The sequence below is a fragment of the Sturnira hondurensis genome, unplaced genomic scaffold, assembly GCF_014824575.4.
Source record: "Sturnira hondurensis isolate 20B ecotype Veracruz unplaced genomic scaffold, ASM1482457v3 Scaffold0021490, whole genome shotgun sequence".
Lineage (NCBI taxonomy): Eukaryota > Metazoa > Chordata > Mammalia > Chiroptera > Phyllostomidae > Sturnira > Sturnira hondurensis.
The window spans coordinates 2,596,807-2,623,686 of NW_028094121.1; the positions used below are offsets into that span (position 1 = coordinate 2,596,807).

A 26,880-nucleotide genomic window follows, 5' to 3' on the forward strand; every position below is an offset into this window, starting at 1 on the left:
CCTACACTAGGGGACACTGAAGGCTGCAGGAGTTTAAGACACCCATGTACCTGAGCCGACTGGGAAACAGCCTCGTCCAGAGCCAGGGCCCGCTGGCGCACCTCCTCTTTAATCTGCGCATACGTGTTTTCTGCTTTCTGGTATTTTTCTTCCACCATTTCACCCTCTTCAGGGTTTAACTCCTTTAGCTGAGGGCCTATCTTTAGCAGCTTATCAATATGAGGTTTGTGTTCAGCAATGGATTCCCTTAGTTGCTGTATAAAAAATATGAATTAAAGTATTTTGTGTCAGTTTATCTGCGTAATTACATACTTTGATCAAAGATTATACCTACTCTGAAAAAAAAATGAGCTGAATTACTAAATACCAATAAGTCCCAGCATTTCATCATTTACGGAGGGGAAAGAAAAACACCTAAGTCTTGGGCTCTGACACTACCCAATTCTCTTAAGTATTAAAAGCCAATTCAAATATCCCCTGACCCAGGAAGCCCTCTCAGGCCACACCCTCTCTCTTACCCTCCAATACACATTTACCCATCATCTCCTATACCCATAAATGTTTCAATGTACCAACTGTAATGTTCATGGTTTAATATCTGTTTTCCTACTGAGACTGAGAGACACTAAGCAGAACAAGCTGCAAATAGCAACATTTCTGGTCAACCAGTCCCTCACTTTACTGCCGGCTACTTATGGCTTTCATCCTTCCACTTACAGGGATACAGAGACAGGAATAAGCAAAAGCCATAAACCAAATAAAATAAACATTAAAAAAGTATCTTTTTAAAGTGGTCATAGCACTGGTTGGCATGTTTAACAAATCACCCTTTCATCTTACCTACAATGTAGCAAATGCTCTCTAAGGTTCCTTCCTGGCTCTCACTCCAGGCGGGGTCTAACCAAATAAAAAGAGCCGCCAACCACACCCAAGTCTGACAACACCCCACTGTCATTGGGAAGATGTTAAATTCCCTCCATAGTTACTTAGTTCTTTGTTTATTTCTGAAATACCCAAGTTCCCGGTATCTCTCTAAACACATTCTTTTCTTGATTCATACCAAGGACAAGCAAAATAATTCAGATTACCTATTTTTATTGTGCAAAGAAATTCTAACCGATTAAGAATTTCATAATATAGAACCTGAATACATTGTGGAGCCTATGTTTAGTTCTATAACTAAACACCACCTGGCATGCTCCTTACCCTCATTTCCTCTTGCTGTTGCCTGAGCTGCTCATGATCAATGGCTGGGGGAGGTAACTGTGCTATCAGTGCCCGAGTTTCCTCAATCCAGGGGCTGAGCTCTTCGTAAGTCTCCCAAAACTGGTTCACCAAGACCTGTGCTCGCTCTAGGCGGGCATAACGCTCCGAATTGAGCAGACTAACGGCTTCGTATTGCTGTATTAGAGACTCCGTCTTTTCCTATGAACAATAAAAAGAGTAGGTCTGTATAGGTCAAAAAGTCTAAAGGAATAAATACTAAAATGTTTAAAAATATGAACTAAGCTATTCAGATTGCAAGTGATTTTTATTTTCTTTATCCTTATTGGAATTTAAACATGTTCCTATCACATATGTATATTATTTAGAAAATTTTTTAAATATGAAAGTTGTTTGAAATACACTAAAACACCACAAGCACAACACAGCAAAATGAAACTTCCAGTGAGTGACCTTTTACAACTTTAGATATAACATTATTATAACGATCAGTGTAAGACTGAACATCTCAGGGGCTATGAGGGAGTTTCCCCATCAAGTTTTACTTGTCTTTTTTTCCTCTGATAAGAAAGTCTCCATAAACAGTATGGAGGGTCCTCAAAAAATTAAAAGATGGAATTGTCTTATAACAGAGCAATTCCACTTCTGTGGATTTATCTTAAGAAACCCAAAACACTAACCTGAAAGAATACATGCACCCCTATGTTCACTGTAACATTATGTACAATAGCCAAGATATGGAAGTAGCCCGAGTGCCTACCAATCAATGAGTGGATAAAAAAGCTGTCGAACATATATACAAGGGAATATTACTCAGTCATAAAAAGGAATGAAATCTTACCATTTGCAACAGCATGGATGGATCTAGAGGGTGTTATGCTAAGTGAAATAAGTCAGTCAGAGAAAGACAAACACCAAATGGTTTCACTTATATGTGCAATCTAAAGAAGATAAATATGCCAACAATATAGAAACAGACTCACAGATTCAGAAAATACACTGATGGCTGACAGAGGGGAGGGTGTTTGGGACTAGATAAAAAAGGTGAAGAGATTGAGAAGTACAGATTGGTTGTTACAAAATAGTTATGGGAATATAAAGTACAGCATAGAAAATACATAATACTGTAATAACTATGTATGGTGCCAGGTGGGTTCTGAAAATACTGAGGGGAAAGTATATGATTGTCTAACCACTATATTGTACACCTGAAGCTAAAACAAAATAATATTGAATGTAAAATGTAATGAAGAAAAAAGGTCTCCACTAACTTGGCATTTATGCTTTATATGTTTAGGATGAGTAATGCAGTCAGTCAACTTAGAAATATTTCTAAGAAAATAATGGTTACCTGTACACTTTATTTAATGAATAGCTGCATATGGTTCTGAAAAAAATCTACCACAGTTTTGAAAGATAACTTCAAAGTCACTCATTTGGGACTGAAGTAGCAATTTCTCTGTTTAAAAAAGATGGATTTGCAATATGCTTCACATTATATATATAGTGTGGCTGTTTAGACATTTCTGAACACAGGGTTAGAAGTCTGAATTCTCTGGAACATCAAATAGTCTAACACCATTATTAGTAATGGAGCAAAGAAAATTATAACTTCAACTCCTTAAACTGTAACTTCACAACTGTACTTCTAATTCACCATAATCAAGACAATATGGTGAATAAATAAATGCAATTCACCTGTAATACAGCTTTTTGCTCCTCTCCACATGTGCCAAAGATTTCACCCCGATGACTGAAGAGTTCATCCATTGAATCTTTGTGTCGAATGATATCGATGGAGAAAGCCTTTGAGGAAAGTAAACTACAGTTAAGTCAAGAAGTAAAAGGATCCCGAGCTTGTGTCAGTGAAAAGTCAGACACACCTATGAAAAATTCTTTGCTTTAATAAAGCCACATCAAAAATTGTTCTTATCAAGTTTGACACTTCGCCTATTCACACATCTTCAATGTTTATCTTTAAATAGCTTACTAATCTCATGAAAATCATCAGAAAATTATTACCCTTTTTTGGACTAATGAGCCTATTTCTTCCCTTTTCACAAAGCAAAAAAGCTCTTCCTCATCCTAACCAACCATAAAATGAATCTCCACCCACCATCATGACCTGACACCATTCTGTCTGCCTTGCAGTAGCAGTCAGAAACTCTGTCCTAGTCTCTCTAAGCTGATTATACCAGCTCAGGACACAATGGATATGTCCGTGTTACACTCACCTTCTGTACCTGCAGCTGAGCTGTGGTCTGGTCCTGTTCCAGGCGAATTGGACCGAGGGCCATCAGTTTCCGTTTTGTTTCAGCAACCCAAGCCAGTTCTGCATCAGCAGCTTGCTCATACTAATAGACATTGAAGAAAAATGAACACATTATATATTGCCAGGGTCTTCCTTCTTAGAATCCAAATCAAAATGCAGAAACCATAGAATTGCTTATACGTCAACAAATATGAGTTAATCCCATTTCACCTTCTTTAGAAAGAAGTTACAGAATCCAGTTAATGGTCCTACACATACAAACAACAATGGAAACTGACACTCTTAAAGAAATATACTTCTAATCTGTTTTAATAAGGCTGTGCTTTCTGCCAGTCCTTTCTACCCAGACACTGAACAATAGTTTTAGTCATGTTTAAATATAAACATGGCAGCGACAGCTAAGTCATGTTAACTCTGAAGTACTCACTCAGCTGAAGAAGCATAAGACCACAGAAGATTAACAGTTATACGGTAACCGAAAAACTAAGAACATGTTCTACGTGACTGTTGTTTGATCACGGTCCTTCAATCTTTTATCTTTTCCTCTTCAACTATGCAAACCTAAACTAATATTTACAGAGAAAAGAAAACTCCCAAGCACGATAACTTTATACTCAATTATCTGGCCAAGATTCGAGATATCAGTAAAGACATACTGGAATGCACTTGGGTCAGAACAAACTTCTGTGTGATTCATAAAGCATTTATCACTATGAACTCAAGGTGTCATGTTATATTACTTTTTATACCATGGCACATTAATAGGTGCATATCCCACTACAAAGCAAAGCAAAAACCTTTTTTAAAGAAATCGGGAAGGAAGAAACATGGAGGGAAATATGACACCTGTGTTTACTGGGAGGGTTCTATTTTGGATGGCTCTGCTATTCTGGTTGGCATATTTGGTAGTAATTATAGTTCTTGGTTCCTTCCCCTCTTCCACCTAATGCTAAAATGGTTGACTATGTCCATCTAAGATTGTGATAAGCATTTGGACCTTTTGGGTCTAGATATTATCTACTCTCATTACCACCTGCCTCTTGGCAGGGCATTAGTTAAGGAGAGGACTCACTGACACTTTCCCAGGTTCTCTGCTCAGAGGGGTCAAGTATTTTGGGTCAAACCAAAACCATCCTCACATACCTCTACCCAATCCCTTCTCATCACTGAAATGATTTGTTGCCTTCGATTTACCTTGATCTTATTTTTCCTATTCCTGAGCCTATTATTTATGTGGGTCATAGTTTTTTCTCTCGCACACACATCTCCATTGCCAAAAACATTAATGCAAAGGTGTTTATAAACATTACCTGTTGTGACCTCTGAATAGCAGCATCAATTTCATCCACCCTTTGTCCAACAGTGTCACTGACAAGCTTGTACTGCTCGTTGGCATCAGACACGAGTTTATCCAGCCCTTCTCTGGCTCTCCAGGGCACCAGCTCTAAGAGAGCACGGCTCACCTCATTCACTGTGTCCAACACCAGCCTGTGCTCCATGACCTCCTTCTTTAATTCCTAAGGAGGAAAAGAGAGTTTTCAGGCCAGACCTGCTAAATTAAGCACATTAGCAGCTACGGTGGCTGGAAAGTGGTATCTCCGCCACACATCCCAGCAGGGCTTTGACCTCCTTCCTCTATTTATTTTTTTCTTGCCTTAGATTTTTTTTAAAAAAATCATTCCAAGCCTAACTTTAGCTTAGCTGCTGTTTATAACTGTCTGCAAAACTTTTTGAAAGATTTTATTTATTTTTAGAGAGAGGGGAAGGGAAGGAGAAAGAAAAGGAGTGAAACATCAACGTGCAAGAGAAACACTGATTAGCTGCCTCTTGTATGCCTCCAACTAGGGGATCTGGCCTGTGCCCCGACCGAAAATCGAACAGATGACCTTTCGGTTTGCAGGACAACGCCCAACCCACTGAGCCACACCAGTCAGGGCTGCAAGTCTTCTTGAGCCAGAGACTGTCTCTGTGTAGAATAAATAGTGCTTCTTTTTTCTTACTTCAACAGAAACGATAAACAGCGCTTTATCCTTAGGCATTTAACTCACTGAGTACCTACTTCTATGCATCCAGAACTGTACTAGATCCTGCAGGAGAATCAACTACCATTAACATGAAGTACTCTTTAGAGAATGAATCACAAAAGCAAATTCTAAAATGTTATATACAAAGGTCTTAGGGATTTGAGACTCGATCTTTTTTCTTCTTCAGACCATAACAAGTGGTTTTATATTGGTCTTTATGTCAAATCTTACTGTTTACATTAAACAAGAAAGAGGGCAGACAGAAATTTTTGGTTTAGATTTAAGGTAGAGAGTTGGTGAAGAAACTTAAGAATTCTAACTAAGAGGAAAACTTTCTTCCTTCTACAGCATGAAATGACAGCTTACCTTCTGTCTTTGCTGAAACTGGGGTATCTGCTCCCCTGTGGGAGACTGTCCTCCACTGGCTGCCAGCTCCTCCTCTACCTCCCGCAGCCACCCGGTCAGTTCCTCGTAAGTGGACTGGAACTTGGTGGCCAGCTGCCGGGCTTGCTCTAAAGTTCGGAGAGCCTTGGAGCTTGTGACTGTGATGTCTGCATAGCGAGTCTTTATTCCATCCAGTTTCTCTTGGATAAGCAACACCTCTTCACCTATGGGAGACCGAATTATACACATTTAAGAGAACATGAGAGGGAGTCCCCTTTTGGGGATGAATTAGTTCCTTAATCCCCCTCTCTTCAAATCAGAGCTTACATTTTACAGATATTCTCACCCTAGGATAGTAATTTTACCTAACATCCCATAGAGGGAGTTGAGAAATAAATCTTTTAATCAATAAAAGGTACTTCTCAGATTACTAAGATCTGAGTTCAATGACAGGTGTTCTAGACGTTCTCAGAACCTTTCAGTGAATGTTGACATTCAACATACTGGAGGGTAGGGGGAGTCATCATCTATAACCAGATGTGAGTTAACAGTCTTAGTTTCAAAAGGTTTAGCAGGAAATAGGACCTTGGCTGTTGGCGGGGGAGGGGGTGGCAGGGAGGCATGGTAATACAGTCAGTGAATACTAGGCTTCTATATCCAAAGAGAAGTGGCTAATGCAGGATGCTTACTTCCTTGGATATGGGATTGTCTGTGCATGTATAGAGCTGCTAAGAGATGCACTTTTCAAAGTACCTGTGGTTTGTTTTAGAAGAGCCTGACCGTTTTTAATAGCTTGATCTACATTCTTCTTTCTATTAACAATTTCTTCATTTAAAGCCTGAAAGAAAAGAATACCATTAATCCTAAAACTATGGCACAACAAGGGGAAGGACATGAGACCTTTAAGTGATAAAATTTAAAGTAAGGAAATGAATACCCGTTCAGTTTAAATACCAGATATTTGATTCCTTCATTATCTCTTCGGTTACATCTTTAATTACTCAAGATAATTAAATCAGATACTCATAGGCAAACTTCCCTTTGTACTGGGTGAGAAGTTTTAGGATTAAATACATTTTTCCACTTTATTGGTACCAAACCCGAACCCCAGAAAGGCAGAGTAGAATTCAGCAAAAATATCTACTATGTCCAAAACAAAGGATAAGACAGAAATTTCAAAAGCAGAAAGTCAGCAAGAAACAAGTAGATTTAAATCCTGGTTAAAAACTCTCAATATCTGAAATCAATGAAGCAGAAGAAATTCAGATTACCAAGAACAACAAACACTGTCCTGCTTTGCCTGTTTTTACCATCCCAAAAGAAATCTCGTAAAATGAAATTTAACTAATTTTGTTTGATGAAATAAAAATGTGACTTATTCTAAGATCATGTAGAACCCCTGGAATTTGAGCATATAAGTTCTAGAAATACATGAAAAGGTATAGGTATATGATCAAACCCTGGGAACTATTTAGGCAATCTGGTTTTATGAAAGCTTCTGTTCTGATGGAAACTGAGTGATGTATTACTTAGTAACGTAAAACCCAAGGTGGAATTGAGATGGCCCCTTACTACACGCCGGATCGTCTTTGATTCAGTTTGTTAAGTACAAGTATTTCCAAGGACTCATCAGAAAATAGATTAGTTCTCAGTAATAAGTCTGTAAGTACACACTTAAGTATAAAGTTGAAATGTTAGGAATAAAAAAGAAATGAAGAAAGAAATGTGAACAAAATTACAAAACGTAACCAGTAAGAATGGAAAACATGAATACCAGGTGGTCAGCATGCTGTTTCTGCAGGACATCCTGTTTGTAATCCTTTACGAACACTGAACTGAGCTTGTCCTCAACCTCAGCCAGCCAGTTGAGCACCTCCACCTCATCCTCCCCGAACAGTCTAGCATTAAACAGCGCTTGTTCAAGCAGGGCTGCTTTCCGACAGCACCGGTCTTGAATCTCACTGTATCGGGCCTGCAACGAGTCTAGCTTTTCTGAGAGCACACCCTGTTCTGCAGAGCATGTCAGGGAGGAGAGGGACTGCCCAATTTTGACTGCCTGGTGCACATCTGCTGCATGGCTTTCTATTTCCTCCTCCAGGGCCTGGAAATCCAGATGGAAAAAATGAATAACAGAAACAAAATAAATGAAAAGTAAACATGAAACAATGAGTAACAAGTGATGTAATAAATTAAATAATAATACAAAATGTTTACCTACTAAAGGGCAAAAATAACACAAACATTTTTCTGATGTCGACTAGTCTATTAGTCGATATTTATCAAAGATGTGACTACTCCAGTTAATAATTTGACTATGCTTTAAACTTTAAAACCCCCCACAAAACACATCTTCTAGCATGTCGCTGGCAGTTTTCTAGTTTCCAGAATTTCGGATCCCAGTTCTTTGTTTTCATTTACCACAACTACTTCCTACCTTGTGCCGAATGATCTGCTGCTGTATTTTGGCAGTCTGAGTGCCAACAGGTTCTGAATTAGCAAGCTTTTTCTCTGTGACAGATAAGAAGTCAGAGATAGGCTCAGCTGTCTCATGAAATTGTTTGGCCAGAATGAGGATATCTTCCAGCTGTTTTTGCCTACACAAATATACAGAACAAGCTGTTAAAGGAGAAAAGTCACATTAAGACAGATAATAGCCCTGGCTGGTGTGGCTCAGTGGACTGAGTGCCAGTCTGTGAACCAAAGGGTTGCTGGTTCGATTCCCAGCCTAGGGCACACGCCTGGGTTGCAGGCCAGGCCCCCACTGGGGGGCGATGGACAGGCAACCACACATTGATGTTTCTTTCTCCTTCCCTTCCCCTCTCAAAAAACAAATAAATAAAATCTTTTAAAAAAGGACAGATAATAGTATTATATTCAGCGAAAGGTCACTATCGACCAGGTACATATTAAGTATCAGTAGTAAACAGAACACATATATATGGCAATGTGCTGTCTTAGAGGTTTTCATGAGCATTACATTATTTTGATTTTGTTATAACCTTGCAGTATAGGCAGAATAATCATCCCACTATTACAAAAGATAACTGACCCTAAAGGCCAAAAGAAAGGTTTGTCCAAGGGCCCTGGTGAGCAGAAGCAGTACAATGAGGATGAGAATCAGACCTTCTAATGCTCCTTCTCCCATGGAATGCAGCTCACGCATCATCTGAACATGAGACCAAAATAAAGTTTAAAGGAGTCAAAAAAAATCACCAGTCCTCATATTTCTTCTTTCTCTCACCTTCACTTGCGAATGAAGAGAGGAGAGCATTTGAAAAGAATAGGCAGACTACGAACTAGAATTCCCTTTCCATCTCGAAGTCCAGTAAGGCTTCTAATAATTTCAAGCCCCAGAACATAACTTTGAACCCAGATTCAGGGCAAAAATATGACCTCAGACTAGAACTAAATTTGCCAACACAAACAGCAGAACCATGGACTTTATAACTTCATGTAACATCCATACTAAGCCTGGATTTCAGGTTCTCTATCGATTAAATACCGTAGATTACAAAGGGGAGAAGCAGCCTGAATGCTGGAGGCAGTCTATTAAGAACAACCCCAGAACACTGTTAGTACACAGATTAATAATAAAGGCTATGATGATTACTTTGAATCATTAAGAATAGACTATATGCTAGGTCACTTAGAAAGGGCCAGGAGTATAGGACACACTTTACTTCAGCATACCTTCACTGAACAGCTACTTTGCGCCAGGCCCTATGGACAAACTTTCTAAAAAAATGGTTCTTTGAGAGAGAGAGAGAGAGAGAGAGAAAAAGAAAGGGAGGGAGGGAAGGAGGGAATGAAAGAGGAGGGAAGTAGGAGGGGGAAGAGGGATCTGCTGTTCCATTTATTGATGCATTCCCTGGTTTCTTCTTGTCTGTGCTCTGACCAGGGATCAAACCCACAACCTTGGTGTATCAGGGAGATGTTCTAACCAACTGAGCTACCCAGCCAGGGCCTGGACAGACTTATTTTATTAAGAAATGATCTAAATATAAAGATTTGCCATTTTAATTATCTGGAAATCCAATTATGTTTGAATATAAAGGAAAATATTTTTAGATGCCATTTTTTAAGTGTCAATGTGAAGTATAGAATTTCCTTCCTTTCTTAATTTTGTTATGCCAGCCTTCAAAATATATCTTTAATTAATATACCCAAACATATTATTTTAAAGATTAATGTTAAAACAGAATTTCATTTAAAAAATTACCCCTAATTTCTATGCCTTTCTGACTCACCTCTAATTTTGGAATCTGAAAGTTTGAAGAACTCAATATATAGAGGTCTTAGGGTAGGCAAAGGGATACTGTATTTTGCTGTGTCTAATGCAAAATGTGCACTTTTTTGCCCATATTTTTGAGGAAAAAGGATGTGTACTATGTATGGGTAGCACCTGAAATACCTTGTATCTGTTCTTGTGTTTTGTGATTATTTGTTAATATGTTCAAAAATAAATGCCAAGATTCTTTTTTATAAGGTTCTTTTTTATAATACAAAAAACAAGTATCTAAATATAAATAAATAATTGAATTAAAAAATCAAAACAGATTTTTTTCCTGTGAGTTTGGAACAAAAATGTGAGGGAACATTATACATGGCAAAATACGATAGCTAAAATAATTTAGAGGCAGCAAAAATCCAGTATTAAATTTTAAATAAAAGTCTTTACAAGATCTGTAACAAATAAAGCTGCTTTTGGCATTTTTCTTTAACATAATGGCCTAGAAACTGTGTTAGGCTAGGAGGATGAACAGGGTAGGGTAAAAGACTGTAAGTCATAAAAAGATACATTAGAAACAAATCATGACTTTAACAAGCTTATGGACCAGGGCGGTAAGCACCACATAAAATAATGACCATAGCACAAGGCAGTGCTAAAGAGTTGCGGCAGTTAGGAGGAAGGTGAGGTTATTCTATGCTTGGGGAATAAAGATAAGCTTCACAGAAGAAGAGAAAACGGCCAAGAGTATTTCATGGAACATGCACCACCACCAGCAAAGGCAGAATTAGTAAACTGACAGAAGACTTTGAAGAATGAAGTGTGATTTTCTTTTTTAATGTAAGGACTGAGAAGAATAGTGGAAACTAAGAAAGGTAGGTTAAGGCCAAATAGCAGAAATCTTTGAATGTTTTCAGTTTAGATTTTATTTATAGGCAACAGGGAGTCATTAAATGGTCTTTGAGCAGGCAACGTGGCGAAGGCCTGAGGGTCAGTGGCAACAGAGTGATGAGTGACGAGTCAGAAAGCTACCTCAGATGCACCACCTCATGTGAACGAGCCCAAGTGAGCATTCGTAAGTCACGAACTAAGGTACGTGAGTGGGAAGACACTGCGGAAGTACAATGTACAGAATTTAGCATACTGATAGATTAGATGTGAGACACAAAGTTGGGGCGAGAGGGACAGGTAACAATGGCACTGAGGTTTCAAGCCTAGGTAGCTAGGAGGTTAACGGCAATATTGTTGGAAATGGACACAGAAAGAAGAAAAGCAGTGAAAACTAAGTTGAATTCTGCAACTCAGATAAGAAATAAGTCAGCCATGAGCAAGTGGAAGGAAAAGAGACTGAAGAAGTTAGTTGAAGACTGCCGCTGGCTACCTAGATAACTGAAGGATTATAATAGTAAGTGATCAACTCTACTATTCCCATATTGATTTCTGATTGGCATTTATTAAAACTGGGGACTATACAGGCTAAAAGTAAAGATATCCATGTGACTTACTAAGCTCAAGTGACATTGAGGTGACCTATAGCTATGGAAAAAGCACTGTCTTGGAGGACAGATATATACTGCCTGTCTTTTGGCCATTTATTGAAGAAAGTAAAGTTTGTGTATTTTTGAATGTAGAAATATTTAACAGAACTACAGACTAGCTCCTTGACGCAAAGATAGCTAATATTAGAATAAGCGGACAGAATTGATATATAAATTTCAACCCCAAGTTATCAAAAACATTATTTATAAATATGAAGGGAAAAACTGTGTTTCAAACACTCAGAAGATAACTGGCTGGATTGCAAGAGTGTGTGTCTTGTTGTTTGGAACCACAGTTATTTTGCAGCAGAATAACGCAGAGCAACGTCTTCCAGTTCTCAGGAATTCATGGAGGAGTTGAGGCTCATTTCCTGGGAGTTATTCTGGGTATGAGGATCATCTCGAAGAATGTATTCCTCTTCAAGATAAAGGCCATTAAACACCTTCCAAAACACTATACGGAGCATCCAGGAGCTTTTAGGGCACCTCAGGCACAGCAAATCAAAACAGGACACAACAAACCTTTTCTGACCCATTCTCAAACCTTTTTGGCCTTACCTGGCTGCTGCCTTGCTCAGTAGTCCAGTCCATCTACTTTCCAGACTCTCCAACTGTCCAGTGATTTTCTCTCTGTCAGCCAGCTCAGCTGACTGGGCTATTCTGCCTCCTTCTGCTTGAAGCATGTCTACTGTGGCCTTTCGATCATCTAGGAGTCGCTGGAGCAACTATTGTTCACATGTTCAGAGAGAATGAAAAGTGGTATCATAGGGTCACTTCAAAATTTGAAATAAGGATAAAAAAAATTGAAAAAACCCCAAATCTCTACCCTACCAAATCCTAAATTTAGCTAAGTAACAAGTTTTTTTTTCCACTTTGAGGCAAAAACAGAAGATATATAGCATAGTTCCTACCATCCACATAGTTTCATATACTTGGGTTTTTTTAAAATCATTTTATTTGTTTTTAGAGGGGGGAAGGGAGGCAGAAAGAAAGAGAGAGAAACACTGAATGGTTGCCTCTCTGTGGCCTCTTGTATGCACCCCAATTGGGAACTGAACCTGCAGCCCAAGCATGTACTGACAAGAAATCGAGCTGGCCGCCGTTCGCTTTGCGGGATAATGCCCAATCAACTGAGCCACACCAGGCAGGGCCATACACTTGTTTTTAAACAGAAAATTGATTGCCATTACATGGCTAACAGAAAATTTATTTTGAACCAGGAGACAAATTAACTGAAATTAAAATTAAGCCAAAAACCTGTATTTAGATAGCACATTACGCATGATATATTCATTATTTAGAACACTGCTGACCCTAAAAACACCAAAAACCTTTTAAGTAAAGTTGTGACTGCAACATTGAAATAGGATAAACGAACAAGTAAAACTGTTCAGTCTAATACATGCAACAGTAAGCCAGTACATTAAAGTAATATGATAAAAATAAACTTCTATCTGTCTTTTCAGGATCAAAGTACGTGAGGATTTTACTAAAACTCCTGAATGTGCTCCTTAAACTATAAGCAAGTGTGTTGTCTGCCATTCCTTGCGGCTGTTACAGTTCACTGTCCCAACATTCTCACTTACCTTCTGTTCTTGGATCTGTGCTTTCACCACTTTATACTCGGCAGATGGAGGTTTCTGATTGGCTATGAGCTCCTCAGTGTCTGCCAACCAGCTGAGCAATGGCTCCAAGGCATCTTGAAACTTCCCACAATGCAACAAAGCCTCCTGTAGTTGTGCAATTCTTTGTGCAACCTGTATCACAGACACGGGGGCTCTTCATAAGCAAAGAGCTTTTTAAATTACTACTGACCCCTTTTAGTAACTACAGATTGCAACTGTTAACTTTTCATTTACATTCAGGAAAACCTTAGATTTAGATGTCTCTTTTCTTTGCCTTTCACTCCCAGTAAGCCTGTTATCTCCTGCAGCTCCCCCACCCCACCCCCACCACTTACCTTTTTATTCAGTGTGTTCCATCGAGCATTGATCTCTTCCATGTCATGTTCCAAACCCTGCACATCACAGTTTTTTCCAGCACTCTGAATCAATCCCTGGCCAAGTCCATTCACCTGCTGTAATTTCATCTGAAGAGGATCCACCTGTTCTTTCTGAAACATCTAGATAATTGTAAACCAAAGAAGATTTAATCTAGAGGAATCAGACCTTCTATACCACACAGTGACAGGTTATTCTTGGGAGATTTAACAAAGAGGACAGGTATAAAAAGTGAAAATAAGCCATTTTTACAAGGAACTAACAAGGAAATGTGGTTTCATGTTTCAACAGCCTCCTACTGAAAACTAATTACAGAGACTTATGGCACTACTTAGGTCTTTAACCCAATCAATGAATGACTTATTGTTTTATAAAAAAATCTATTTGCTTAATTTTTAATGCAAAAATCTACCGAGAGAAACATCAACCTTGAGATATCACAGAAGTAAGTGTGACACATATATATCAATCCAAAAAGGGAAGATGATACCAAATGACTACTGGTTAAGATTAAAAATACCTTGGGGAATAGCTTTAAGTAACCACTGATATATGCAATGCTCTTCTCTGACTAGGACTAATAAACTCAATTAGACAAAACACATCATTAACAGTATGAAAAATGCCAACCTCATAGCTTAATCCCCCTGTGGCTATTTAACTCCATTCTATTTCAGGGTCATAGGCCACACACAATAATCTTGAAATAGTATTCTCTGATTACAAAGGGAAATGGGCCAATAATACTGGAAAATGTCCTTAACAACTTTAGACACATAACTCTAAGATGAAGATATACATAAAGTATTTAAAAATGAAACTATATATCCATGTTTACCACAAAACAACAGAACTTTACAACAATGTGAACAAGTGTAACAAGCAATGTGTGTGTTTCACTGCAGTTAAGCTCCACTGTGACCTATAAATTCCTAAAGGAAACGAGGAGAGATGGCGACTTTTGTTACTCTAAGCAAAAGAGTGAAATAAATATTTTGTCCCTAATATCAGATTCCTTTCAATCATCAGAGGATAGAAACCAGTCATATTACACTAATCTGGATATTTTTTCATTCTTTTTTCTTCCATAAAAAGTTCCCTCAGTTTCAGTGAGACAGGTGAGTCAATTAAAAGATGGAGGGATGACAGAAAATAAGAGGAAAAAAATAAATGTAAACTTTTCTTTTAAAGTTTGGTTAAGATTAATTTTGGCCTATATGAAGCCACAGATCACACCAGGATTAGGAAACCGATTCTAGAAAGAAAGTTGGATAAGTGAGTCACCAGGGAGGAAAAGCCCAAGGGAGCACTAAAAAGGGAAGGTTACAAAGGTAATTACCAGTGGGCTTCATTTTATACTGTAATTTGATTACACCACATTTTGTTAGGCAACACAACAAGGCAGGCAGTTCAGCTGAAAATGACAAGTGCCCCACAACGACATGGTTCCCAGAAAAAGCAAGTGCTATGATTCCATTTTGTATTCAAGTTGTTTTCACTGAAGAAAAATCAGAGCAGAGGGAGAAAAAAAGAACAGAACAAAACACAACTCCCATGTTTTAAGTTGCCTGGATGCAATAAAATGGTGGTGGGGGTTGGAAAAACAAAGAAAGCAGAAAGACAAAGGTATAGAGGGAAGATGTCAAGTGCAAGAACTCCCCCTTTTACCCATAATCAGATCCTGTCTCACTATGAGTGACATTTACATTCTTTCTGTGCTAATATGGTAGCCAGCAACTCCATGTGGCTATTTCAATTAACGAAAATTCAGTTCCTCGGCCACACTAGCTACATTTCACGTGAGCAACAGCCACATGTGGCTACTGCCTACTGTACTAAGCACAGGTACAGAATATAACCACCTGGGCAAGAAACTATTACAGGGGTGTCAGCCTCCCAGTTGCCTTCAAAGGGCTGAATGTAATTTCAACTCCTTAACAGTTAAGGAGTAGTTACATTTATACAGTCCTAAAATTATTTCAGCCCTCTGAAGGCAACCTCGAGGCTGATGTGGCCTCTGGTGAAAATGAGTTTGACAATCGCGCTCTATTGGATAGCAATGTAAATGTCACAGAAAACACAGAAAAGTAAATATTTAAGTATCTTAATCCCTTCCATATAAGAGAGCTAATTCTTTTTTAAAAAATTTGAACTTCAGGAACATTTTCTTTTTTTTTTTCATTTTTTTAAAAGATTTTATTTATTTATCTTCAGAGAGGAAGGAGAGAGGGAGAGAAATATCAATGTATGGTTGCCTTTCATGTGTCCCCTGCTGGGAGTTGGCCTGCAGGGAACCAGCCTGCAACCCAGGCATGTGCCCTGGCTGGGAATCGAACCGCGATCCTCTGGTTCGCAGGCCCGCGCTCAATCCACTGAGCTACACCAGCCAGGGCATAGGAACATTTTCTATAGAAACATCAGATTGCTTCCTTTATTTCCCACCTCCGCTCTATGGATTGGGTTGACGTGGGATGGGTATTTTTCTCATCTTTTTTCATAAGGTTAAAAATATGAAAGCACTTCTAAGTAAATGCTATCTAAATATTTATTTTGAACGCAAGTGAACAGGATGTTAAAGAAAGTAAATTTGAAAACACTTGCTCCCTTCTCTGAACTCCCAAATAAAGCTGTTTTTGCCAATCCAGTGCTTTGAGACATTAAAATTCTTACTCCTTAGTATTTCAATGGGACTATGCCATGTTATTAACTAACCAAGCTGGTAGACATTTCCCAGAGCAAACATTAGTAAAAATTATTGGAAGGGTGTAGGATACAATAAAGACATAAAACAGAAAATTTCCCAAAGAACATCTTAAACCACTTTTGTCTTTCGTAATACCATATTCTCTCAGTTTCCATCCTGACTGACCCTTTCTGATGTCCTTTGTGCTCTTCCAGACCTCCAAATGTTAGTGTCCTGGCCTCTTCTCATTCTATATTCTTCTAGGCAATTCTATTCATTCCTGTGGCTTTAAATATTCACCATGATAAATGCTTATGACTTCAAAATTGTTTATCCAACAACTCCTTAATATTGCCATACAAATGAATCACAGGCATTTTGAACCTAACCATTCTAAAACAGAAGAGCACTTCCTACTTTCCTCTCCCACCCAACATTAATTGGTGATTAGGTTCTTCCCGAGTCACCAATTTACTACTGTCCCCATCTAGTCGGTTGTGTAAACCAGGCCTAGAAACACCCTTGGTATCTCCTTAGGTCTTACCGATTTTACCTCCAAAATATATCTTAAATCTATCTAACTGTCGTCAAATCTAGTTACCTCTCTCTAGTCCAAGCAACCTGTATAACTGCAGTAGCCTAGCAGGTCTCTCTATTCTGTCCTTGATCTTAAATCTGTTCTATACACTGTACCCAATGTGATTTTTTTTTAAATTGCAAACCATTCAGTGTTTTCTGTATTTATGACAATAATGTACACCCCAAACTAATAAAATATAAGACAAAAGAAATCGGAGATTTATAAACCCCAAATAGTGTTGAGAGTGTTTACTGTTAGTGTGGACCGGTTTGCTCTATCTTTAAGCTGAGAGTAATCTTTTATTTTATGAAAGACTTTATTTATTTATTTTTAGAAGGAGGGGAAGGGAGAGAAACATCGATGTGGGAAACTAATTGGTTGCCTCTCACACATGCCCCCACTGAGGACCAAACCTGTAACCCAGGCATTTGCCCTGACCAGGAGTGGAACCAGAGACCTTTCACATTGAGCAATGATGCTCAACCTACTGAGCCACACTGGTCATGGCAAACAGAGAGTAAACTTTTAAAAATGTACGTGAGCTCATGGAGCCCATCTACCTTCTGCAGAACAAGTGGTGGGTGGAATCTATAGTGTCCTGAACAGAAAGCAGGGCCATATCCTTGAGGAGTCCCAGGTGGCAGGCACCCCCATGTTTGTGGTCAAGGCTTACTTGCCCATTAGTGAGTTCTTTGGCTTCACCACTGACCTGAGGTCCACCATGGGCGACCAGGCCTTCCCTCAGTGCAGTCTGACCAGTGGCAGATCCTGCCTAGAGACCCCTTCCACAACACTAGTGCCCCAGCCAGGTGGTGGCCAAGACACCACGTGCAAAGACCTGAAGGAAGGCATCCCAGCCCTGGACAAATTGTAGGGTGTCCTCCTTGCAGCCTGCCACCCATGGGCTCATGATCAACCACAACGAGCACTCATTCTCCAACACCGCAAGACTGTCCAGACACAGGGCTGCCTGCCTGGCAGGTTCTGGGGCCACTCTGCGCTGTCGTTCATCATGAACCCTTGAGGCTATTTCTTTCTACATTTATTTGAAGATTTCAGAGTCAACAGAAATGCCCTGGCTGCACGGATTTATTTGGATGGTGGGGGAGGTGGGACCCCAATACTTTTTTCTTCTTCTTCCCATTTCTCACAGAAATGCAAATGTCCTGCTCCCCAGCCAATTAAATGCATTAAGAGGTTTATTTGAGTAAAGAGTCTGTAGTGAATTTCCCTAGAAAGGGGGAAGGAACAAGCAGGTAGACATTTCTGTTTGGACAGAAGCTAGAAGGCAGGAAATCTTGTGCAACGTCACCATGAGCACTTTCAGATGTGTTAGTGCCACTGGAGTGATAAATCTGATTATGGCAGTGGAAAAAAAAAGTAAATGAAATCATTTCACTCACCCATTTAAAATCTCCCTATAACCTCTCGCAGCTTTTAAGGTACAGATGTTTTTGAGGATGTCCTTCTTAGTCCCTGCCTCATGTGGCCCCTGCCAACCTCTCTAGATTCGCTTCAAGGCACTCCTCCAGAATCCATGTCCACTGTTGTCTAGCCACTTGGCCTTTTAATTATAACATGACAAGTTTTTCCCAGCTTCCATTTCCTTTGTCTGGGATGTTCTCCCCTCTCTTAGCCTAAGTAACTACTATTCATCCTTCAGATTTTAGTTTTAAAATCTGTGACACCACAACTGAAATTAAATACCCTTATTTCTTATCATAGTCTTTAGTTTTTATTTAAATCATCTGCCGAAACTTGTAGCTATGTAGTTGTGTAATTTTTGCTTAATGTCTGCCTTATACTGCCCCACTACAGTATAAGTTCCACAAAGGAAGGGACCATGTCAGTTCTATTCACTGTAGGATCCCCAGTACTACCAGGAACAGAGCAGGTATGCGGTAAGTATTTATCCACTGAATAAATGAATCACTGTACAGAAGTGGTGTTATGAAAAGCAAACAAATCCATGAAGGTTTTGCTAATCAGCCAAGCATTGAAACACTGAACTGAGATTACAAGGCTCTCCAGTTTTTGCTTGAAAACTTTTGGGGCAAATTTTAATTTTATAGAACCCTTATTTTTTACAAAGAGTTTTTCTCTTCCTTAGTGGCTGGAAATAAGAATAAAGAAGGCTATAAATAAGAAAAGCATTTAAATAACCACAGATTGCTTTCAGCAGGCCTAGATCCTACTATAGAGATAGCAAACAAATTCTGATATTTTACTTCTATGAAACTCATTGTTATTAGAAAGCTTGTACCTATTTAAAACATGTATACATGTGTATATTTGTGTGTATATATACACACAGATGCTCTAAAGGAGTTCACTCTAAATCATTCTGGGTACGGCCGCTTGTTGAGTTCTAAGTGTTTATGTATAAAAACGGCAGGTTTAATTGCTTCTAGAAACCCTCCTGGAAGATATGAAATCCATCTATTTCTCATCTTGGAAAAATATTTTTCAACAATTTAGTAAAATTTCTATACTCATGTTACCTCCATAATGATGTGTGTTTTGTTTTAATAAACATTTTCAAAAAGCCTCTCTACATCTTTATTGGTTAATAATCCTGGCTATGGCTATGCCTTCAAATTCTCCTTTTGTACACAGTTGTAGGCATCTTGCTTGCAGACATTCCTTAAAGTAACCACACTGGGCTACTATTTCCTTTTCCTGTTATTTATAATAGGCAGTGTGTCATGACTACCTACTGTAACTGGAAGGATTCTTAAGAAATTACCTAGCTGCAGCTACTCATTCTGTAGATGAGGAAACAGAGATCTCAAGACTGATACTAAGCCTGATTTTTTTTCCTTTATGCAGATTTGATTGGCTCCTTATAAATTTAATTTCTGTACTTCACTACTTTTGTTGCTGTAGGCTTTATACTAAAAATATTCTGTATAACTAATAATGCCAGTGATTTTGGACAGGTTACTGGGACCCTGTTATTAATCCCAAAGTCACTAAAAATCGGAAAACTGTATCAAGTCCATCTTACCTGAAAGGTGATGAATTCTAATTTGAATGATACATTAAAAAATAACTGGTGAAGCCCAGGGCAATACCACCACCACTCAGGAGGACTTGTGGCAAAACTGACAGCTTATGACCCACCATCAAAATGATTCTTTGTTGCTGGTAGCATCATGTTTGAATGGTACTCTAGCCAGTTGGGCTGCCCTGAAAGGCTCTGCAATAGGGTGAATGAGAGAACACATCTTTCTTTCTCTTTTTTCTTTAAAATTGATTTTAAAGAGGGAAGGGAGGGATAGAGTGGCTGATTCTTGTATGTATCCTGACCAGGGATCAAACCTGCAACCTCAGCATATCAAGATGATGCTCTAACCAACTGAGTACCTGGCCAGGGCAGGAAGCATTTTTCTTGAAGCATCCGTGCATATTCAGGACATTGCTACTCATCCACAGCCAGTCAAAAGTGAATGCCTACTACAAGGAAGGTACTGTTTTGGGTCCCAAAGATGGTGTAAAACCGAAACCACCTCCTCACTCAGTAATCCCTGACTTTATTAGATTAGGTTAAATTTCTAATTCCTTCACTCCACTGCTTATCCCTGACTAAATGACAGCAGGGCAGTGACCTATAAAATTTGCCCATCTCAAATTCCTTTGACTAGGCGTGCTCAAGGACGTGAACACTATCCTCAACAGCTTCTTAACATAGTCTGTTCTCTAACATCAGGAATTTCAAAATCTTTGAGTTAAAGGAGACCCAGGAGAACATTTAGCCCAACTCCCTTATTTTATAGACTAAGAAACAAGAGGTATAGGAAAGGAAAAGTGACTTGCTTCAGAACACAGAGTTTGACAAGATGACAGAAATACCTCTCTTCTTCAAAAACATTACCTTATTCTGGCTTTAATAAACAGCCTTTTATATTAAAAACGGTAATTCAAACACATCTGTATATTGCTTTAACCCAACACGCTCTGGTGAAGTCTTTCTACTAACATATCTATTTGAAAGGGAAAGGGGGAGGGAGGATATTGACAGTGATTGAAATCTTATACATTTGATGCTTTAAAGGGTCATTTCATTTTTATCCTCACAAACCTCCTAGGTTCTGCCTTAACAAATGATGAAACTAAAGATTCAGGACATCCATCTAATTTTCCCAGAGTGGTTAAGAAGTATCTCAGGTCTCACTCCAAAGCCTACACTCCACCTTATATGTGACTGCTGATGTCACTCATCAATTAGCAGTACACCGATTTATCAAAGAACATGCTTACTCTAATTTCAAAAGCAGAATCACCCATTCCTGCTTATACTTTTTCAAAATGTAAACCAACAACTTTGCATATCCTGTCTTCCTTAGGTTTTTGTTATCTCTGAATTTTAAAAAAGGAATATGAATTATAAAGTTTTTCAGATGAAAATAAGACATACTTCTCCCCATAAACTCAATAAAAAGACCAGAAAAGCCCAGGGGCCCTAAAGGGAACCAAAGAAAGGACTATCTGTGCCCTTGCTAATCACAACCGAGTCAGAGAACTCACAAACCTCACTTTACTCTCCAGATTCTTCCCCAACAAAATGAGCAACAATTACCTCATTTGAATTTAATCCATCAGTTGTAGCCAGAGGCACTTTCCCATGCAACACTGCGCCAGTCACCTCTTTTACTTCAAATGCTGGAGAATCAAGATCCTCCTTAATCCACACTACAGTGGAGGAAGACTCCTCTAGCACAGGAGTTCCTTCTTCTGAGATAGGCACTGAATCAGTGTGGACAGTATCTCCAAGGAAGGGCACACCAACAGGGAACACTTCCTCCACAGCAGGCATTGCAGCAGCTGGAGTGAGGGGCTCCTCTGGGGTGGGCACTGCAGCAGCTGGGGCTGCAGGCTCCTCTGGGGTGGGCACTGCAGCAGCTGGGGCTGCAGGCTCCTCTGGGGTGGGCACTGCAGCAGCTGGGGCAGCAGGCTCCTCTGAGGTGGGCACTGCAGCAGCTGGGGCTGCAGGCTCCTCTGGGGTGGGCACTGCAGCAGCTGGGGCTGCAGGTTCCTCTGGGGTGGGCACTGCAGCAGCTGGGGCTGCAGGCTCCTCTGGGGTGGGCACTGCAGCAGCTGGGGCAGCAGGTTCCTCTGGGGTGGGCACTGCAGCAGCTGGGGCAGCAGGTTCCTCTGAGGTGGGCACTCTATCAGGCGGGGATGCAGGTTCCTCTGAGGCGGGCATTGCAGCAGCTGGGGTAGCAGGTTCCTCTGAGGTGGGCATTGCAGCAGTTGGAGCTACAGGCTCCTCTGGAGTGGACTTTGCAATAGCTGGGGTGACAGAGCCCTCTGGGATGTCTTCCCCTATGGTGGGCACTGTAGCAGCTAGAGTAGTCCCCTCAGAAGCAGGCACTGTGAAAGCTGGGACATGTGCTTGTATGGTGGCCACTGAAGCAACTGGCACATCCTCCTCTGGAAAGGGCACTGTGACAGCAGCTACAGCAGTTTCCTCTGGGGTGGGCACTGCAGCATCTAGGGCATCTTCTATAGTAGGCACTGCAGCAGGTGGGGCAGGTTTCTCTGGGATGGATATCCATTCTTCCAAAACTGGTTCAGTATTACTAACCTGGGTGACTTGTTCCTCCCAAAAGACACTTAGCAATGACTCGGAGTCTCTCATTTCTGTTTCTCCTCCACTCAGTGATGCCACATTCAGCTTGGGCTTTATGTCATTCACAGTTCCCTCTCCATCACTGCTATGTCTCTGTCCTCCATCCAGCAGGTGCAGACTCAGAATCTCTGACTCTGGGAAGTCTCTATGAAAATGTGCTGGGCCTTGGTCCTCCAAAAGCTGGGCTTCATAACCCAGCTCATGTGCCTCTCCATAAACTTTCTCCATAGACAATTCACAAAGATCCACATTTCCCAAGGAAGTCAGACTACTTTCTTGATTAATAGCTCCTTTCTCCCCTTCCAAATGAATTTCATCTGTTAGTAAATGTGAACCATACGATAACACCTCTGTTTCAGATCCTGAGGTAATATCTGTTAGTTCATAGTTAAAAGCACTGAGGGAAACCCTCTCAACACACTCCTCTGCATTCCCCTCAATCTGACTGCAGTCCACCTGGGACAAACTGCCACTTTCTTTGGCCAGCTCAGCTTCACGTGCTGATGAGTTTTCTTCAGGAGAAGCCTTGCAATCAGAGTTGGGCAGTCCTCCTGGGTCTAGCTTTCCCAGTGACTCCAGATCAGAGGGGAGACTAAACTTAAATTCCCCTACAGTCTTGGGGCTAAAAGGCACTTTTTCACACTCTTTCTCACTAATAGTGGAAGTGTCCCTCATGGTATCAGAGTGGGGAATAAGTTCTATAGCATTAGGCACCTGAGAAGAATCCAGGGCATTAAAATATTTACAATCCAGTCCAGCACCACTGTCTTTCACTTGTACATTTAAAATGCCTTCATGTTCCTTTTCTAAGGCAGCCCCTGGAAAATGACTAATTACAAGTGAATTTTCTGTATCCTGGGATAGGACCAGCTCTTCAGAAGAAGCTTGGTTCTCCAGCTCAACTAGAGATACTCCTTCACACAAACATTCTTTTTCAAGTTCTAGAAACATCTGCACTGAATCTGTGTCAGAGAGCTGCTCTGAACTGACAGGACCAACACTGCATTCTAAATTGGATACAAGACCCTCTAGCTCCTGGGCAGTTCTGTTTTTCAGCTCACCTACAGCACTCTCACCAGGGAGACTACAGTTGTAATTAAGAGGTGTATCCTTGAAAACAGAAGCCAAATGGTTTTCAGCTGGCTGTAGGTCACCAGAGCAACAAATCTGACCAAGAACAAGGTGGTCAAAAGTCTCCAAGAAAGAAGCTGAGCAATCAGATCCATCCTCTACCACTGCTACAGTGTTTGCTTGGTCTCTTTCTTCAAAAATATCTGCTGGGCTATTCTTTTTCTCATCTGCCATTAGAAAAGTCTTTTCTCTCTCTGACAGGTTTTCTTCCTCCCACTCCTCCTCAGCCTCCATCATAATCCATCGCTCATCCTCCTCAAACTTTAGTTCAGACTCCGTTTTCTCTCTCAGGCTGGGGGTTATGAGAATATGCGATTCTGGATCCAACAGCTCTTCACTCAGGCAAGGGGAGAGAGGTGGCATTTCCACAGTGCAGGCTGTGTCCCCGAGGGGGTGGTGCTTCTCACTGAAGCTTCCCTTAGCCAAACTTTTCATGGCTCTGGGCCAGGTGGCACTTGAAAATCTGTGTTCCTGCATTACATCTGTGTTACCACTTGCTGCTGCAGCTTCTGATTCTAGAGGCTGGAATTCATGGGGGGAGCTCTCACTGTGCTGCTGAAATCTGAAGTCTTGGCAGTTTCCACTTAAGTTTTTCGCATCCTGCACTTCTGGAATACCTATGGATTTGGACACATGTTCCAGAGTTACGGACTCTGACTGAGGCTCCCTGTGGTCCAAATGACCAGAACTTCCTGTTAATGCAGAACTGGATTCCTTTTTCTCTTGCAAGGAAGGATTTGAAGCACCAGCTTCTGAAACCTCACTGAGAGAAGCTTCCATCCTTTCTGCAAATTCTGGGAAATTGGGTGGCATGAAGGATTTCCATGATCTCCTGTTAACATTGTCTTTGCGCTCTGCATTTGGTCGCCTTCTGGGTGGCACAGGTGCCGACTTCTGCACATCGCTGCTTAGCTTCAGTGCATCAAATATTATTCTCTCATCTAGCTTTTTGCCTTCTGCTGCTCTAGACTCAAAAACATTAGATGCTGCTCCTAAAGTCCCATTACTGGATAGAGTACTTCCTTCCATCTTTTCCATGGTGCTTTTAGAAGCCTGATTTAGCTTCGATCCCTGGTCAATCTGTTCATTTATCCTCATTGTATCATATATAGACCGTTGTGGAACATAACAATCCTCTATATAGCCATCTTCTTCCTCTCCTTTCCCCAGGCAGGTGGGGTTCCGCCTTAAACAGTCTGGCCTGCTGAGTGGCTTACCCATACTTTTTCAATCAAAGTGAACCATCAACCTTTTAAAAGTTTTCCATGTGTTCTCAAAAAATGCATTCTGTGTAAATTAAAAATCCCTTTACATGTTCATAATCCCAAACCACCAACTGGATTTGCCCTCCAGAAAGGCCTGGAAGTCCCACTTTGAAACCATTCTAAGAGAAGTTCTAAGAGGAACAGCTTTTTCCTCACAGGCCAGCAGCCTCATAGTTGCAGATAAGTGGTATAACTTAATCAACACACAAAATAATTCCCTGTATGGCTTCTTTTTGAAAAAAAGAGCACTGCTCTTTCTAATTTAGTCAATAAAAAAACCCCTGATATTGACGAGTCTTACTCAACACCTAGTTCCACTCACTTCTCATCCGAGCAGAGTTGGAAGCAGAGGATTTATACCAATTGCGTCCTTTAACAATGGCACAGCCTCTCTAGTCTTCATGTAAAGCCCAAGCTCCTAAGGGTTCGTCTCGTTTCATCCTCAGTTCCACCCTTGGAGAGTCCAGCTGGTCTGAATTAGCCATTCGTCCTCCCTAGTTCGGGTGTTTGCATTTGAACTGGGCTGGTCGGCGGATATTCCAGCAACTTTAAACACAGGAAGTCCTTCATTCGGGGCCAGTTTGGGGCTTCCTGTCTCCAAAACATCATGGCATTGTTGTGGCTCCCAGAACAGCCCTCCGTTGTGGCCACAAAACAAGGCGAGTGGAGCCCGGCACCGGGCCTTTGAGAAGCCGGCAGGCTGCAGCAGACGCCGAGGGTCTGTCGGAAGGGTACGCTCAGCGCTGCCCACTCCCCAGCGCCATGCCGCGCGCCCCGAGGGTCAGGGTTGCCTCACCGCAGGCTGGCAGGTGGCTCCGGGCCGCACCGACCTCAGGTCCCACGCTCAGGAAGTTAGTTTGTCCCTCGAGTAGCTGAGTCCCGCGTGCTGTGGGTGCCGCCTTCCCCGCTGCCGCCGGTCCCTGGGCCGAGCCGCCGCGCGGTGGGCTGCATGTCAAGCAGCCGCCTCTATTCTCCACCGCCGCCGCCCGCGGCCCCACCGTCCTCCCTACCCGCAGCTGTCACGGTCCCGGCATGCAAACTTCTGGCTGGGAACAAAAGGCTTCGCTCGGGCCGAGCGGGGGCGAGCCCTCCTCCCCCGCGCCGCTCGCCCGCCGCTGCTGGAAGTGCTGGGCTGGCGGGCGGCTCTCCTCCCCCTTCCCTTGCCGCCGCGCCTCCCCGCCCCGCCCCGCCCGGGCAGCCCCCCTGGAAACTAGGGAGCGAGACGCAGATCGCCCAGGGGAGGAGAGCCGAGGCGGAGCCGAGGCGGGGGCAGGGAAAAAGAGCGACCCGAGTCTAGACGGAGGGGACGGCGGCGCAGAGGATTGGAGGCCGAGGCACCGAAGGAGGGGCTTCTGCGCCGCTTGGAGCGAGGGAGACTGGGCGCCAGCCCTCGGCTCAGCAAGCCCACGCCCCCCGCGCCCCCCCGCCGGAAGGAAAGCCCCGCCCCCTCGAGGGCGAGAGGCGGGGAGCTGCACCGCACGAGTCGCCGGCGTACCGCGCAAATCCCTTGACAAAGGAAAGCCCCGCCCTCTTCCTCCAGCCCGGCCCCCTCTCGCCCCCGCCGCGTCCCATCGCGCAGGGCTCAAAGCCCCAGCCCAAGGGCGAGCTAATCCAGAAGGGGCGCCCTCGCCTCCCCCAGCCTGGAGGGTTTGGCAAGGGCCACTCGGGGCTCCATCTGCCTGCAGGGTCGTGGCGGCTGCTGCGGGCCGCCTGCCTTGCTATCGGCTTCAGCTCTCAGAATCTCGCCAATGTCACCTTTAGCGCGCCCCTGCCTGCCGGGCCCCAAAACACTCCAACCTTAAACCCTGCACTTTCCAGGTGTTCGAAGGAATTCGGTCATGCTCAGACACCAAGTTACTGGATGAACTCAAGGCACCTTCTCTCTCCTCCTTCCCATTTATATCAGGTCTTGGGCCATT

At 41.7% G+C, this 26,880-nt stretch overlaps 1 protein-coding gene across 14 annotated transcripts in view; it reads right to left on the reverse strand.

The window, feature by feature from the left end:
• The window catches only part of MACF1 (microtubule actin crosslinking factor 1), a 329,873-nt gene that overhangs the window by 37,489 nt on the left and 265,504 nt on the right, over positions 1-26,880 (reverse strand). For all 14 annotated transcript variants that reach the window (XM_037032518.1, XM_037032516.1, XM_037032508.1 and 11 more), the window contains 12 exons: positions 13,631-13,792; positions 13,257-13,427; positions 12,229-12,395; positions 8,339-8,498; positions 7,679-8,005; positions 6,658-6,742; positions 5,887-6,128; positions 4,807-5,013; positions 3,459-3,578; positions 2,923-3,030; positions 1,207-1,425; positions 51-254 (listed from right to left, as the gene is read on the reverse strand). In XM_037032518.1, coding sequence (XP_036888413.1) covers positions 51-254; positions 1,207-1,425; positions 2,923-3,030; positions 3,459-3,578; positions 4,807-5,013; positions 5,887-6,128; positions 6,658-6,742; positions 7,679-8,005; positions 8,339-8,498; positions 12,229-12,395; positions 13,257-13,427; positions 13,631-13,792 — 2,172 coding nt within the window. The remainder of the gene's footprint in view (positions 1-50; positions 255-1,206; positions 1,426-2,922; positions 3,031-3,458; positions 3,579-4,806; positions 5,014-5,886; positions 6,129-6,657; positions 6,743-7,678; positions 8,006-8,338; positions 8,499-12,228; positions 12,396-13,256; positions 13,428-13,630; positions 13,793-26,880) is intronic.